The sequence below is a fragment of the Podarcis pityusensis genome (genome assembly GCF_964106645.2).
Source record: "Podarcis pityusensis genome assembly, chromosome: 7".
NCBI lineage: Eukaryota > Metazoa > Chordata > Lepidosauria > Squamata > Lacertidae > Podarcis > Podarcis pityusensis.
In genome coordinates, this window is record NC_138031.1 from 22,131,465 (window position 1) to 22,149,049 (window position 17,585).

At 42.4% G+C, this 17,585-nt stretch overlaps 1 protein-coding gene across 1 annotated transcript in view; it reads left to right on the forward strand.

Annotated features, from left to right (window-relative positions):
- Nucleotides 1-15,658, forward strand: part of LRP12 (LDL receptor related protein 12) — a 35,054-nt gene extending 19,396 nt beyond the window's left edge. Inside the window, exons 3-7 of the mRNA XM_081013764.1 lie at nt 5,309-5,444; nt 8,032-8,234; nt 9,651-10,749; nt 11,308-11,440; nt 13,013-15,658. Coding sequence (XP_080869890.1) covers nt 5,309-5,444; nt 8,032-8,234; nt 9,651-10,749; nt 11,308-11,440; nt 13,013-13,873 — 2,432 coding nt within the window. The 3' untranslated portion in view covers nt 13,874-15,658. The remainder of the gene's footprint in view (nt 1-5,308; nt 5,445-8,031; nt 8,235-9,650; nt 10,750-11,307; nt 11,441-13,012) is intronic.
- Nucleotides 15,659-17,585: the final 1,927 nt, after the last annotated feature.

Genomic DNA, 17,585 nt, shown 5'->3' on the forward strand with positions numbered 1-17,585 from the left:
TCCCTCCCCTCAAGCTCCCAAAAGCCAACCATGAAGGTCAAGATACCATTTCTGCATTTGACAAGAGTGTGAGGGAATGTCGCCAGAAGCAAAGTCTAAATTATTGTGTGCTTGAGGCATATGTATGTCTGGGTCTGCATCCTAGCCATTGTAAGATTTCTTACATAATAATTTTTTCTAAATAAAATAATTATATTATTTTAAGGAATTGTATGGTTTGTGAGCTGTCTTTGTCAGCGTATATAGCATTCTAGTTGTTATAATTACACTACTTTAGTTGCACATTATGTAAGATAAATTGGTCTTTGGTGTGCTTCTTTTGCAGATTGCATATGCAAGTCTGATTTTCTAAAATCCTTATGTGAATTCTCTTATAAGCACAGCAGTAAAGATCACACGGAGATTTAAATTTCTTATCTATAACTGCATTGGCAGTTCTTTGTGAGTTCAGTAATTAACCCAGCCTTTATCATTCACACTTTTGAAGTTAATATTTTACAAAACAGAAGGAAGTTGTCAGTAAAGGTGTCTTCCAAGGGTGTCATCATGACACAAGAAGCAGTAAGAAAAAAAATCACGTCTTTCTTAAGCTCCCTTGTCTTGGAAACATAATATAACAAATAACTGTTGTTTTGTATGTACATGCAGTTTGACCCTAGGAAAAGAATAGCTGCAGTGATTTAAATTCTGTTGTTGCAGTTTTATCCCGAGCACTTCCTAGAATTCTATTTACATTCATAAGATATTTATTTAACTACATTTATATACTACCTTTCCTCTCTGGCAGTGCACATGCTTCCCCATCTTTCATTACGGTATATCCTCACAGCAACCTTGTGAGGAAAGTGAGAATGAGTGACTAGTCCAAGGTCATCCATTGAGCTTCATGGCTGAGTGGGGATTTGAACCAACCACAAAACCGGGATAACATCACTATCAGGCAAAAAAAGCACAAGCTATTTCAGCAGGGTCTGCATATACTGTACACCTGAAAAGTAGGTTGAGCTTTAGAGATCATAGTGGGGTGCAAGAGGGAAAGACAGTCTTAACTTTAAAAATCAGCTGAGTTCTTACATAAATAGAATCATAGAGTTGGAAGGGATCCCAAGGATCATGTAGTCCCAGTGCTCTGCAATGTAGGAATATGCAGCTGGCCCTTACAAGATCGAACCTGTGACCTTGGCATTATCACCACTACGCTCTAACCAGTGCTGGTAATACCTGCTGTTTACAGCCTTTTCCAGCCTGGTGAAATGCTGAACTGTTGTTGTGGTATTGTATGACTTCCAGAAAGCTTGGAGGTTATTTAAAACTACAATAATAGAAGCTCAGCTGTACTGCCGATTAAGAAGGGTACCACCCAATCCAATATGCCATTGTGGTTAAGAAGCAGAATCAAGGAAGCTATTTGACAAAGAAGGCTTCCTTAGAAAATGGAAGTCTTTCGCAAGTAAAAGAGGATCTAGGAAATTATACACATATTAGGTTAATATCTTGTTCTGGATAAACTGATGCATAGCATTACTGATGGTAAAATTACAAAGTATGTAGGAAAATAAGTCCTGTCTCACTAACCTATTAGAATTCTTTGAGAGTGTCGTGCGTATGTGGATGTGTGACTCAGGGAACATTATATAGCTGAGGTAGGGGCAGACCTTGGTAATACTGTGCCCTGTGCACAGCCAAATTTTGACACACATTGCTTGGGGGCAAGTGCTGAGCGAGTTCTAACTAGGCTTTGGAGGGAGGACTCTAGGACTCTGTCGAGCCCTTGCACCTCTTTCCCAAAGCCCAGTGCTTACTAGGCTTTGGGAGGGAGGCAGGCAGGAAATTTCCTAATCTAGCTATATACCGTATTTTTCGCTCTATAGGACGCACTTTTCCCCCTCCAAAAATGAAGGGGAAATGTGTGTGCGTCCTATGGAGCGAATGCAGGCTCCTCGGCTTCGCAGCGAGGCGCCTGACCTGGAAGCCGGAGGAGGAACAGAAGGGACTCCTTCTGTTCCTTCTCCAGCTTCGCTGAAGGGCGCTGCGCCTTCTCCCTCTCTGCGCGGCACCTCTCCTGTGAAGGAGAGGCACTGTGCAGAGAGGGAGAAGGCGCAGCGCCCCTTGAGCGGCGCGCCTGTGCAGCGAAGCCCGAGGAGGAAGAGAAGGGTCTCCTTCTGTTCCTTCTCCAGCTTCGCTGAAGGGCGCTACGCCTTCTCCCTCTCTGCGCAGCGCCTCTCCTTCACAGGAGAGGTGCTGCGCAGAGAGGGAGAAGGCGCAGCGCCCCTTCAGCGACGCGCCTGTCATGCGAAGCCGGAGGAGGAGCAGAAGGGTCTCCTTCTGTTCCTTCCCCGGCTTCGCTGAAGGGCGCTGCGCCTTCTCTCTCTCTGCGCAGCGCCTCTCCTGTGAAGGACAGGCGCTGCGCAGAGGGAGAGAAGGCGCAGCGCCCCTTGAGCGGCGCGCCTGTCATGCGAAGCCGGAGGGGGCACAGAAGGGACTCCTTCTGTTCCTTCTCCAGCTTCGCTGAAGGGCGCTGCACCTTCTCCCTCTCTGCGCGGCACCTCTCCTGTGAAGGAGAGGCGACGCGCAGAGAGGGAGAAGGCGCAGCGCCCCTTGAGCGGCGCGCCTGTCCAGCGAAGCCCGAGGAGGAACAGAAGGGTCTCCTTCTGTTCCTTCTCCAGCTTCGCTGAAGGGCGCTGCGCCTTCTCCCTCTCTGCGCGGCACCTCTCCTGTGAAGGAGAGGCGACGCGCAGAGAGGGAGAAGGCGCAGCGCCCCTTGAGCGGCGCGCCTGTCCAGCGAAGCCCGAGGAGGAACAGAAGGGACTCCTTCTGTTCCTTCTCCAGCTTCGCTGAAGGGCGCTGCGCCTTCTCCCTCTCTGCGCGGCACCTCTCCTGTGAAGGAGAGGCGACGCGCAGAGAGGGAGAAGGCGCAGCGCCCCTTGAGCGGTGCGCCTGTCCAGCGAAGCCCGAGGAGGAAGAGAAGGGTCTCCTTCTGTTCCGTCTCCAGCTTCGCTGAAGGGCGCTGCGCCTTCTCCCTCTCTGCGCAGAGAGAGAAGGCGCAGCGCCCCTTCAGCAACGCGCCTGTCCTGGCTTCTGCTTTAGCCCTGCGCAGCCTCTTCGGGCAGGGGGAGGCTTCATCCCGCTGCCCTGAAGAGGCTTGGCACGGTTATCCCAGAAGCCAGAACAGCCACACAGTATTCCAGAAGCCAGATCCCTCTTGCTGTTCTGGCTTCTGGGGTTCAGAATAAGTTTTTCTTGTTTTCCGCCTCCCAAAACTAGGTGCGCCCTATGGTCCGGTGTGCCCTATGGAGCGAAAAATACGGTACTTAAGAATGTAAAATGTCACCATGCTCTTGTTGGTGTGGCTGCCAGTAGGCAGCCATGCTAACTGCAGTGTTAGTAATGGCAGCCCAGCCCGGGCAAGTTGTTTAATGAGGGAAAAGGAACCAGGAGTGGAAAGAGGAGAGGTTGAGGAGAGGTGTAAATCAGGGGTCAGCAACCTTTTTCAGCCATGGGCCGGTCCACCGTCCCTCAGACCATGTGGTGGGCAGGACTATATAATTGGGGGGGGGGTGAACGAATTCCTATGCCCCACAAATTACCCAGAGATGCAGTTGAAATAAAAGCACACATTCTACTAATGTGAAAACACCAGGCAGGCCTCACAAATAACCCAGAGATGCATTTTCAATAAAAGGACACATTCTACTCATGTAAAAACACACTGATTCCTGGACTGTCCGTGTGCCGGATTGAGAAGGTGATTGGACTGCATCTGGCCCCCGGGCCTTACTTTGCCTACCCCTGGTGTAAATGGTGGAGAGTTGGAAGAGGAGCAGGGGGTAGGTGGGGTTGGCAAGTGGAGCAGGCAGGGATGCAGCCTCTAGTTTCACATATGCTGATGTGGTCTGAGCTGGCAGTGACTGACTAGGAAAGGGATCTTGCGTCACTGTGGGTAGCTGAGTGAATATCCAAAAAGGGTATTGCAGAGCTGGAAAGATGCAGAAAAGGGCAACCAAAATGCTCTGAGAGCTGCTCCAAAACCATAAAGATTCTGCCAGGTTTCAGAATTGGCTGTAGTAACTTTAGAGGTCTGTTAAATCAAAGTGCTGAGCCTTTTCCAATTAAGTTAAATTCTAATTGATAGAGCTGGCTGAGAGACTGAACTGCAAGTCATGAAGTCCCAGATTGACTTGTGTGTCTTCCATATTCATTAAGTAGACTAGGAAAGCCACTTGGCCTCTGCTCCCCATCCCAGCATCTGCAGTAATAACTCTTGTATTGTTTTATAAATGTATTTGCCATGAAGAAGAATCCTGCTTTTCTGTGTCTGAGATTTTTTTTTAATGAGTTAGCTTTTATAATGTATGTTCAGTTTTAAAAACATAACTCCATGACTTTTTTTAAAAAAAGGGGAAAACATTTTGAGTGTCATGCATTGACATTTACATATATAAATGTTGATATTCTGCCTTTTTTGTTTTTGCAATATTTATCTGCTTTGTCTTATAACATGAATCTCAAGTAGGAGGTCACTTTGTTTACATTCAGTTCTATGAATGTAGAATTCCAAAGAGTAATGGAATAAGAGCACCACCTAATGGGTGACTAAACGAAAACAATAAATCTTCTGTAAAACCCTATCACTACTGCTGAACTGATGGAAAATCTGACTTTTAAATTTTGAGGCTTGCTTTTTCCCCATTTTTGAGAATTGTCATATTTTATTAAGCAGAAGCCATTTTTATTTTCTTGCAGATAACAAAATAATTCTTCATAATGGAAAACCGTAAAGTCGCCCATTGTGTCAATATTTTATTTACTTGCAGATTGTTCCCTTTACATACAACACCTTTCCTGCATTGGTATATTTTCTGTCATTTGTGGAAGAAGCAGGCATATATGGTTTTCCAAGTGTATGCAAGCTGCTGCGGTTGTATTCATTTTGTATACGTGTCATGGCTGATTTTTGCCCATTTTACTTTCTGCTATTTATAATACAGGCATCCATATACTGTGTGTTGGATTTTTCTGCAGAATAAATGCATGAATAATTATTCAAATCTATAAATATACTTTGGAAAAAGATATCATTGCAATGCTTTGCCACATGATCCAGCTGCTCATAAACCTCTACTTTTTTTAAAAAAAAAATGATTGGTTTTGATTTAATTTGTGTTATATAACAACAGTGTTTTGCATCTTCATTCAGATGAACCCATCTTCCAAGGAATGGTGTGTTCTTGCACTAAACTTTTGGAACTGTTTGTAAATCTGCAAAAATGCATCTATAACTAAAGACATCAATTTATATATTTTTCAGCTTGTGGAGATATCCCGGAACAAATTAAAGGTCCAAGTGGGATCATCACTAGCCCAGGTTGGCCTCTTGAATATCCACCAAGATTGAATTGTAGCTGGTATATCCGAGCAAACCCAGGTGAAATTATTACAATAAGGTAATTTGGGTGCTGTACTTTATAAATATATTGTGGAAAATGTAAGCAATTGTCTAAAAAAACCTTTACATGTTTTACTAAATGTAAATTTAGTCCTAGTAAATGCTTTGATTAAAGCATTCCATTTTCTAACTTTATTCTACTTCTTGACTTTCTTGAATTAAATAGCCAGATATATAGCAGCGCTAAATTATGCCTGGGTGTCAGATCTTAAAACTAAAATTTGGTTATGGGTGTCTGGGAGCATTTCATTGAATTTTACATACTAGGTTCTATAGGGAATACAGTGGTACCTCGGGTTACATACGCTTCAGGTTACATACGCTTCAGGTTACAGACTCCGCTAACCCAGAAATAGTACCTCGGGTTAAGAACTTTGCTTCAGGATGAGAACAGAAATTGTGCTCCAGCGGCGCAGCAGCAGCAGGAGGCCCCATTAGCTAAAGTGGTGCTTCAGGTTAAGAACAGTTTCAGGTTAAGACGGACCTCTGGAACGAATTAAGTACTTAACCCGAGGTACCACTGTACTTTATATGATCCGAAAGTTTAGGAAATTTATGTTTCCTATATACAAACTTATGGCAGGATCCAAAAAAGGTTGCTTAGGCTCATGCAAGGACTTTTACTAGCCTTGTGAACTTGTGACTTCTTTCTCATGAAAAAGTCAATCCCCATGCAGTCACAAACTGCTTTTGAAAGTCCTCTTTTTCAAAACAAGCTAACAAACAAAACACAACAGTTTGTTTGTGCCACCTCTTCTATTTGAAAACATCAAGGTTAAAATTCCTTGTGGAAGTAGTTTCTCTAGGTTGGATCCAAAAGTGCCTTTAGGAATACAGGAGGTGTCTTCCATGCATGTACCGTATTTTTCGCTCTATAGGACGCACTTTTTCCCCTCCAAAAATGAAGGGGAAATGTGTGTGCGCCCTATGGAGCGAATGCAGGCTTTCCCGGGCTTCTTGCAGCTCCGCGCCACCCTCCAGACCCCCGCGCGAAGCCGCGCGGGGCTCCGGAGGGTAGCGCGGAGCTGCCTGCGCTCCAGGGCTTTTTGCAGCTCCGCGCCACCCTCCCGATCCCGGCGCGAAGCCGCGCGGGGCTCGGGAGGGTGGCACAGAGCTGCCTGCGCTCCAGGGCTTTTTGCAGCTCCGCGCCACCCTCCCGATCCCGGCGCGAAGCTGCGCGGGGCTCCGGAGGGTAGCGCGGAGCTGCCTGAGCTCCAGGGCTTTTTGCAGCTCCGCGCCACCCTCCAGACCCCCGCGCGAAGCCGCGCGGGGCTCCGGAGGGTGGCGCGGAGCTGCCTGCGCCCCAGGGCTTCCTGCAGCTCCGCGCCACCCTCCCGATCCCGGCGTGAAGCCGCGCGGGGCTCGGGAGGGTGGCGCGGAGCTGCCTGAGCTCCAGGGCTTATTGCAGCTCCGCGCCACCCTCCAGACCCCCGCGTGAAGCCGCGCGGGGCTCCGGAGGGTGGCGCGGAGCTGCCTGCATTCCGAAGCCTGGTGCGCACTGAAGAGCGCGCCCGGGCTTCGCGCACCTCTCCACAAGCCTGGGGAGACCGGCTCGGTTCCCTAGGCTTGCGGATAGCAGGCTGTTCTGGGGGCTGGGGTCGGGGGAAGCTCGGGCTTCCCCCGCGCCTGCAGCGTGCCTGGGGAGGGAATTTTTTTTTCTTTATTTCCCCCCCCCCAAAAAAAATAGGTACCTTGAACGCACCTTGTTTTAGAGGGAGAGAACAAGAAAAAAAATTTTTTCCCTGTTCTCCCCCTCCTATGATCCGGTGCGTCCTATGGTCCGGTGCATCCAATGGTGCGAAAAATACGGTAAGTGCTGCAGTAACCTCTCAGTTAAAGTAGCACAGAAGCTTTTGCATTGTTGGCTTTGCTAGCAGCAACTTGGAAGTTCCTTTCAGGGTTGAAGAGCAGAGTATAAATACTTGGAAGTTAACAGGGCTTTGTTTCAGCCGGAACTCAGTGGAACCCAGTTCCAGCACCTCTTAGGTAGGCACCATTGCCATTACAAGAGAAAAAGGGAGGCATGCATCGTGAGTTCTGGCTCCTCATTTTTTAGAAAAATAGCACTGGAAGAAATAAAACAAATGCTAATAGAAGCTAAATTGTAATATGTTCTTTCACTTGTAACCTCTTGTGCCTGTGGAAGCATGCAACTTGCTATAGAATTTATGATATGAAATCTGGTATTTGACAATAGTGTTTCAGCTTGCCATTTAGGAAAAGGGCACCAAAAAAGGATGTATATATGAGAAAAGGTTAAAACGTCTGTTCATTGGCTCTGATTTTAGTGGAAAGCAAGAGGCTGAGAAAGAGAGAAAAGAATCTTCCTAATAGATGTAATAGATGTATCATATCAGTAGTTCATACCTAGAAATAATTGATAATATTTATCTGTTCTGGATTAAAAACTCTTAAGGTTTTGAAATGTATTTTTTCCAATTGGGGAGGTAAAAATTAGGTCTTATTGAACTTAATGTCTGTCAGAAATTTAAGGATATGTATATTAAATAGTTGTTTGTTAAGGGATTATACTAATATTTAACAGCAACAAAAAAGAAATATAACTCATTATTTACCTTGTGTAGTTTTCAGGATTTTGATGTTCAAGGATCACGGCGATGCAGTTCAGATTCCCTGACGATAGGGGCATACAAAAACATGGAAAATTATAGGGTGTGTGGGTCTTCTATTCCATCTCCATATATATCTTCACAGGACCATGTTTGGGTCAGATTTCATTCAGATGATAGTATATCACGAAAAGGATTCAGACTGACTTATTTTGCAGGTAAACTTTAAATGTTGTAATTAAACATTTTCTAGATTTGGGGGCCAGTCTTTTCAGTCTTGTTGTTGTTGTTGTTGTTGTTGTTGTTGTTGTTTTAAAGAAACCACCGTGCATCGATTAATGGAAGCTTAAGTAAGAGATGATGGTTATTAATATTCTTTTTATTTTAGAAAATGTAGAAAGTAGGACTGCAGTTGCTAACATCCAGACGTTGCCATTTCAGACCTATTGTAGAGACATTTGAAACACTACTTAAGGCATTTGTAGTAGGTATATTGAAAATATTGATAACTGTTCTAAAGCTCAGAAAATGAACCGAGTCCTCCAAACAACTATCTAGAGAGACACGCCAAATTTTATGCAGTAGATCCCTCACTCTTGATGGAACATGTTATACATTTTCATGCACTCTTCATACATGATAGAACATGCAAACATGTTATGGAGTACAAAATGTTAATCAGCCAAAGGTCTGGTTATAGAGCAACATTTTCACCTAGTGCCTAAAGATGTACAGCATAATGAAGCTGCCAGACAAACCTCACTGGGGAGAGTATTCCATAAATGGGGAGCCATCGCCAAAAAGGCCTGTTCTGGACCACCCTCTGGACCTCTCATGAAGGAGGCACACAAAGAAGGGACTTGGATGATGATCACAGAGTCTGGGTCGGTTCACATAGGGAGAGGCCATCCTTGGAGTATTGTGGTCCTATATAAATAAAACCGTATGGAGCTGCTCAAACTGTGTGTTTTTTTTACACCAGTATAGTTCATATTCCAGATAAACTGTTAAAATACTATTTCCAGCTGACTGATTTTTATTGATTAGTGCAGGGCTAGCCAACATAGTGCCCTCCCAAAGTTGATGTGCTGCAGCTCACACCATCCCAGAGAACTGGCCAGTCCTGGCTGGGGCTGATGGGAGTTAACAGTCCAGTAACATCTGGGGGGGGCATCTGTATTGGGTCCCAGTACATTTCAGAGCACAATTCAAAGTCTTAGTGTTGTCCCAAACAGCCTTGTCTCTGTATACCTGAAGGAGTGTCTTTGTCCCCATCGTTCAGCCCAGACAGAGAGGTCCACTTTCTGAAGGCTTTCTGGCAGTTCCTTCACTGCGAGAAGTAAAGTTACAGGGAACCGGGCAGAGGGCCTTCTCGGTAGTGACACCCACCACATGGAACACCCTCCCATCAGATGTCAAACATAAACAGCTGCAAAACTTTCCAAGACATCTGAAGGCAGCCCTGTATCAGGAAGTTTTAAATGTTTAATGCTTTGTTGTGTTTTTTTATGTTGGAAGCTACCCAGATTGGCTGGGGCAACCCAGTCAGATAAGTAGGATATTATTATTATTGTAAGATAAACAAGTAAGTGTAGAAGTGGGCATATAATAATTTCTTTAATGTTCATTTTTAGGGAAATCCAGCGAACCAAGCTGCGACTGTAACCAATTCCATTGTGCTAATGGGAAATGTATTCCAGAATCTTGGAAATGCAATGACATGGATGAATGTGGAGACAACTCTGATGAAGAAATCTGTGCCAAAGCTAGTCCTCCAACTGCTGCTTCCTTCCAGCCATGTGCATACAACCAGTTCCAGTGTCTGTCTCGTTTCAATGTTTACACTTGCATTCCAGAATCCTCAAAATGTGATGGAAACCTTGACTGTCTTGACTTGGGAGATGAAATAGACTGTGGCGTGCCAACATGTGGACAGTTGCTGAAATATTTTTATGGTACTTTCAATTCTCCCAATTATCCAGACTTTTATCCTCCAGGGAGCAACTGCACATGGCTGATAGACACTGGGGACCACCGCAAAGTTATTTTGCGTTTCACTGACTTTAAGCTTGATGGTACCGGATATGGGGACTATGTCAAAATATATGACGGTTTAGAGGAGAATCCACGCAAGCTATTGCGTGTTTTAACTGCTTTTGACTCTCATGCCCCTCTTACAGTTGTTTCTTCTTCCGGTCAAATCAGAGTGCATTTTTGCGCTGACAAAGTGAATGCAGCAAGAGGATTTAATGCTACCTATCAGGTTGATGGCTTCTGTCTGCCATGGGAAATTCCATGTGGTGGAAACTGGGGCTGTTACACAGAGCAGCAGCGCTGTGATGGCTATTGGCATTGTCCAAACGGAAGAGATGAAACAAACTGCACTATGTGCCAAAAGGAAGAATTTCCTTGCTCTCGTAATGGTGCCTGCTATCCACGCTCCGATCGCTGCAACTACCAGAACCACTGCCCCAATGGCTCGGATGAAAAGAATTGCTTCTTTTGCCAGCCAGGAAATTTCCACTGCAAAAATAATCGGTGTGTGTTTGAAAGCTGGGTTTGCGATTCCCAAGATGATTGTGGCGATGGTAGTGATGAAGAGAATTGCCCAGTTATTGTACCCACCAGAGTAATAACTGCTGCTGTCATTGGAAGTCTTATTTGTGGGCTGCTCCTTGTCATTGCACTGGGATGCACTTGTAAGCTGTATTCTTTGAGAATGTTTGAACGAAGGTAAGATTTTGCGATTACAAAAGAAAAGCTGCTATTTTATTGTTCCTGATTTACCAGAAAATACTGTCTAAACAATTGTCTGTGGGTGGCTACTTTTACAAAGGAATGCTAGACATTTTCTTTATCATTCAAAAAAGTTGTCTTAGTACGTAGCTACAAAGCAGCATGGCTGTGAATGCTTCAAATATTCAGGGGATCTTCCAGTGCCTTCAAATAGGAGTTTGATTAGACTTAAGTGATTAATACTAGTAATTCAAATTGGATTCACATATTATATATATAGGTAACAACTTTGTGCAAGCACAGTTCTTCCTTTTGTAAAATTGTATGAGGGTTGTTATCAAACTGTTAGGGTTGTTGTTATTTAGTAAATTATTACTGTAGCACCATCAGTGTGCATGGCAATTTAGAGGATAAGGGGATAGATACCTTCCCCCATGAGACTGCAGTCTAAAATTTGACTCCAATGAAACAACAGAGACAGAAATCACTGATACAGTGGTGGCACTCTTATTATCTATGAAAACTAAATTGTAACCTGTTTATGTTCTTAAATAGATCTTTTGAGACACAGTTGTCTAGAGTTGAGGCTGAGTTGTTAAGAAGGGAAGCACCTCCTTCCTATGGACAGTTGATTGCTCAGGGCTTAATTCCACCAGTTGAAGACTTCCCTGTTTGCTCACCAAATCAGGTAAGAACTTTCATATTAACTAAAAATAGATTACTATGAATGAGAAGTATAAAATCACAAAGTACTGAATCAGTTAGCTAGCCAAATGCCTTACTGCAGCAGTTTCTGCTCACTTCCAATAAGTTGACAAAAACTCTTTGCAGATCTTTGAATCCCAGTCTCAGTGTGATAAGTGCTTGTGAAAAAAAGTTACTGTGAACAGCACAGCATCTGTTGACACACTATGTTTTAACACCACATGGTGGCGCTTAACAACCTTGTCTAAGATTCCCACATTCATACCGTAGCTTGAAATTCAGTGATAGCCCTTAATTTTTCCACAAAACACAGGCAAGCTGTTTCTCTTCCTTGGTCATAAATCTGTGTGATCATATAAGATTGTTTTTGTATTGTCACTGGATATAGCTTTCTGAAGTACAAAGTATTTTTATTGTCACCAGAATAAAAACATACTTGGTTGGAAGTCAGGTTTTTAAAAAAAAAAAAAAAATTAAAAATGGGTATATCATCAAACTCCACATTAGGAAATTTTGCCCTGCCTTTTTTATCCAAAAGCATTTAAGGAGTTGGTAAGCAGCAAGAATCCAAAATCAATGGAAAACCAGGCTAGTGGAGTACCTAAATGTGGATCAGTATAAGTAATTTTGCTCACTTGCAGATAGGTAGCCGTGTTGGTCTGCCATAGTCAAAATAAAAAATATTCCTTCTAGTAGCACCTTAAAGCCAAACCTTACGCCAAAGAATAAACGGACATAAATCAGACATCAAGAATCACAAAACAGAGAAACCAGTAGGAGAACACTTCAATCTCCCAGGACATTCTATACAAGATCTCAAAGTAGCTGTTTTGCTACAAAGGAATTTCAGAAATAGACTGGAAAGAGAAGCTGCTGAATTGCAACTCATTACCAAACTTAAAACCATGGAGAGACCTGGTTTGAACAAAGACATTGGATTCTTATCTCATTATACATGACTAAGCCATTTCTCACCTTCTCACCCCTTGCCTTTTCCTGTAAGACCTATTGCAGTCGTTAAGAGTCGTCAACAGGCTCATCCCAGCTATCTGCCAATCACCCATTCCCACCACCCTTCTGAGTAATACCCCTCCCCACCTTCTCACTATATAGAAGGATCTGGCAACTTCTGTTTCAGTGTATCTGAAGAAGTGTGCATGCACACGAAAGCTCATACCAAGAACTAACTTAGTTGGTCTTTAAGGTGCTACTAGAAGGAATATTTTTTATTTTGCTCACTTGATAATGCTATAAATGGGTGCTTAATTTACAAAATGTATTAGATACATGTCATGTGTATATATTCATATTTTTATTCTGAGAGATTTAAATGTAAACAAAAAAGAACATAAGCACTGTCATCGAACCCAGTCCTCAACTGTTAAAAAATGATTCTCACATACGTATTTAACTGAAGAACAGTCAGAGGACTTAGAATGTAGACTTGCATGTTGCCAAATTGAATGAAGCTTATCTAGAGAGCTCCTTATTGCATTTTTTTTCAAAGTGTTGTTTCTTCATAGCATCTGCCTTATCCGTGCCTTTGTTTTCACAGGCTTCTGTTTTAGAAAATTTGAGGCTAGCAGTGAGGTCTCAGCTTGGATTTACCTCTATCAGGCTTCCAATTGCGGGCCGGTCAAGCAATATTTGGAACCGAATCTTTAATTTTGCAAGATCTCGCCATTCTGGATCCCTGGCACTGGTTTCATCAGACGGAGATGACATTGCCAACCCGAATGCTAGCAGAGAAGGTGAAAGAAACGGCTCTCACCGAAACCTCTTTTCAGTAGAGTCTGATGATACAGACACAGAAGCTGAACGAAGAGACACAGCAGGTGCCGTTGGTGGCGTTGCTGCTACTTTGCCTCAGAAGGTCCCTCCTGCAACAGCCGTCGAAGCAGCTGTCGTCTGTGGAGCTTCCTCAGCTCAGAATATCAGCAGCAGTTCGGACGGTGGAAGAGAAGCAGCGAGCGTGGAACCCCCGAGTTCCAGTCCAGGGCGCCACCAGTTCTCCAGTGCACTTAGTCGTATGACTCAAGGGTTACGTTGGGTACGCTTCACTTTAGGGAGGTCGAGTCCCGTCAGTCAGAACCAAAGTCCTTTGAGACAGCTTGATAATGGGGTAGGTGGAGGAAGAGACGAAGATGATGATGTTGAAATGCTCATTCCCGCTTCTGATGCGGCCTCAGACTTTGATGCGAATGACTGCTCAAGACCTCTTCTTGACCTCACCTCAGAACAAGGACAAGGGCTTAGGCAGCCTTACAGTGCAGCACATAATGGGATGCGGTCCTGTAATCGAGATGGCCCTTGTGAGCGCTGTGGAATTGTACATACTGCCCAGATACCTGACACTTGCTTAGAATCAGCACTGAAAAATGAAACTAGTGATGATGAGGCTTTGCTACTTTGTTAAGTCTAGTTTGAGTGGGTGGAAATGTATGTAAGTTGGAGCAATATTGGTGATTGTTTTGTACTTCATAATTAAGGAAAAAAGCAGTTGTTGTTTTTTCATTTCAAAAAAGAATCCAGGGCAAATCATGGGACTTAAAATGTTCTTGTGCATGACTGAATGAATATTTGTCATATGGGCAACTAAAACAAATGTTTTCCCAGGTCAGTATACGTAATGTACACCTGTTGCTATTTGGTTATTTAATGGTCATCTTCTGAGGGCTTTTCAAAGAAACTCCTTTTTCTATTATTAGTATTCTTAAAGCAAGTGCAAGGAAGTGACTGCAGACAGAATACCTTTGTAATTTGTGAAACACACTAGCAACAGATGAGCTTTGTGGAGCCTCTCAAAATGTTCAGGCTTGTCTGAACATTTGCATTTAAAGTGTTGCAGAGGTTTGCATCTGTAGCCAGTCCCTTACCCAAACTTTAAAGATTAATGCAGAATGAGGTAATATGGGAAGCCCTCTTGTGTCAGATAGTTTTAACATGATGGTGTAATTTAGAACAGAAACTTAGCTGCTCAACCACTTATGTCTGCCTGCCACTCACTGCAGGTTGTCAGGCCAGTTTGTACAAAATATTTATTCCTTTTTGAAATCAAAACCAACGTACTTTTGCCAATATAATTTTAACTGAATATACTATATGCTGATTATTGCAAAAAGTATTCTTTTTCTCTCTTGTGGTTTATAATATATTTGTCTAATTACTGATTGTCATCATGCTGAACTTTTTCAGAAGGAAGAGAGACTTTCTCCAATACACTATATATTTTTTTCTTTTAGAAATTCAAACAGCAGTTAACTTAGATAAAACTGATGGCAAAAAAATCTTTTGTAGCTTTTATAACATTGACTTTAATAAGTTGGTCTAGTATGGTACAACCAAATAAGGTGTAAAAATTCAGAGTAATTTTTCATCTATCTTTGAAGATAGATATCCGAAGCAGTTAAAATATGCATTTAATTCTTGTATATAATGTGTTTTTTAAAGCTGAGATAGGTACCTATAACTCTAGAAAATATGTTCCAACTGCTAATGGATCTTCTCCCTAATAGGGTTTAAATTTGTCTGGTCTAAAGGGATTTGCACTAAAACTATGTTAAGGTCTCTAAAGAGCTTAGTGCACAAGCACTATCACTTTAAGTACTAGTCTCTAATACTGCAATGAAATATATATAAATATCTAAAAAAAAAATATTTCCATTGCTCTGTTTTTGGGTTCTTGCTTTCTTCTGTTGTTTGTTGCTGCAACTGAATTTGCTTTACTAATTTCCTATTTATTCATTGTATTTAAAAAGCTGGTTTACCTGGCATCAGTTTGCGCTTTTTTAAAAAAAGAAAAGAAAAAGAAATATTCAGTATATTTCAAGGTTTTTATTTTTGTTACATCACATTTTGGCTGCAAAACACACCAGTGGGGAGAAAACATTCATAGTTTCCAGTTTTGTGACCAGAAAGTGGTTGTTGTTGCTACTAAATGATATCAAGAAATCCATCTTTTGAGAAGGTAAAGATTGTCAATTGCTGTTATATTTATTCTTTGCCAGTCTAAGTAGGCTTAATGATTTAGTATGAAAAATGTATTTGTGTGTGACTGTATGCTATTTATTAAATTTTCCATACATTGCTGAATGTCATTTTTAAAGCATGTTTAAAGTCTTGTGGATTTCTTGTTGTGTTATGCTGTCAGAAAAAAACTGGCAATGTTTTAAGATGTATCAAATTAAAAAATCTTACTATGTATTGAGGTACTTTGTAAAGAGAAACCTGAAGGTATATTAGTTTTCTATTTTTGTAGTTTTTAAAAATAAAAATAAAAATACACAAATAGAAAACATGGTATAAAAAGAGGGCTGCTGCAGTTATCATTATACCATACCAAGAATGGACATGGTGTCCAAATCATTCACTTTGTACACAAGTTGTATGCCTTTGCACACAATATAGGCTGTACAGTAGCACCCAGAACAATATTTGCTGAGAATGAAAAATTTGCAGTCACAGAAGGGAAAAAACAATTTGCTAGCAGCAGAAGCGGCAGTGGCCAAACTAGTAATTCCCAAGTAGGGAAAAACAGAAATTATTTTGCTGTAAAGTAAACAGAAAAAATGTCATAGTGCTCAGCAGATAAAGGTCACATCAGATTTCCCAAGCTTGTTGCAATCTGTTGTATGGCGCTTCATAGCATAATAGGACAAACCTGTAATTATAGCTTGTAAACAGAGTTTTTGAAATTGATAATCTGGTTCAAATGTACGAAGGGGTTGGTTCTAAATTTGCATGATCACCCCTTCTATTCCTTCATGAAAACAATACTTAATGTGAAAGTGTGATAGTGCAGAGACTTGGTTTCTGTCATTCCCCTAAAAGTGGGTGAGGGAGAGATTGCTGCCATTCTGTAAACCCAGCAAGGGTACAGAAGCTCTGGGCCTCCATAGGGTCTTAATCTCTACATTTAAGCACCTTGCCTACAATTCCACCACATATGGGCTACTCTCTGCAGCTGTAACAACTGGGGTACAGAGACATGCTAAATACCTACTGTGCCTTGAAGCTCTGTGTGTGACCAGTCACACTCTTGCTAAGAAGCCCTTTATCTTTATGGGCAGTTTCTATGTGAAAAGGAAAGCTAGAAATTTGAGGTGCTAAGCATTCATTTAGGTACACACATTAATAGTGGAATTCTAAACATGTTTACTAAGTACTTAGTTCCACTGGTGGTGAAACTCCTTGGCAGTGGTGCAGTTAGGGAATTTCAGGTGCTGGTCTAAAATGGCAGTTCTGTCTTTAGATGGTAATGTATATTTACTTCAAAATGTAGTGAGATAGTTCTGCTGTATACAGAGGCCTTCTGGCTCATTTTTCTGAGTGGGGCCCTGGACTTCTCTACACTAAAGTTCTGCCATAAAGTGATACCTTGGTTTACAACCATAATCTGTTCCGGAGGTCCGGTTGTAAACCCAAACAGCTTGTAACCCAAGACGCACTTTCGCCAATGGGGCCTCCAAAAAAAGTGGGTTGTAATAATAATAATAATAAAAGGTTGTAATCCAAAAAAAGGGACACACACTTCAGGGTTTGTGGTTGTAATCCAAAACGGTTGCAAACCAAGGTACCACTGTACTGGCATCTCTGCTTCCAAGTAAAATGTGATTAGGAACACAGCACAAGCCTGAAATCCTACATATAAGTGCACTTTACTGGGAAGTAGGGCTGATTTAATTCGAGATTTGCTTCAGAGTAGAGATGCACAAGGTAGGGGAGCATACTGCCACTGAATTTTATACAGCTCAATTCTAAAAACATTTTTTTTAAAAAAGGTGACCTACTCCATAAGGTGGAATGTGAGATAATTATTTTTGGAAACTACTACTGGCGCCCAGATCCTTCAATAAATTTACCTGGTACCTTTAAATCTGCATTGACATTTTTATATTTAGTTTGCCCTGCTTTCTTAGGAAGATGGCAACGAATGTTCTGAATGCAGTAACTCTACTTAGGACTGGAGATGCTATTCCCGTTAGGTGCAGTTGAACTCGCATTTCCAGCGCTGCATAATCCTTAGGCTATTTACGCAAAAGTAAGCCCCTCCGGCTTGCATTTACATTTACTCCCGGGTAATTGTAAGATTTCCGTTTTGCTTCCTTTCACTATCCTGAAACGCCGCT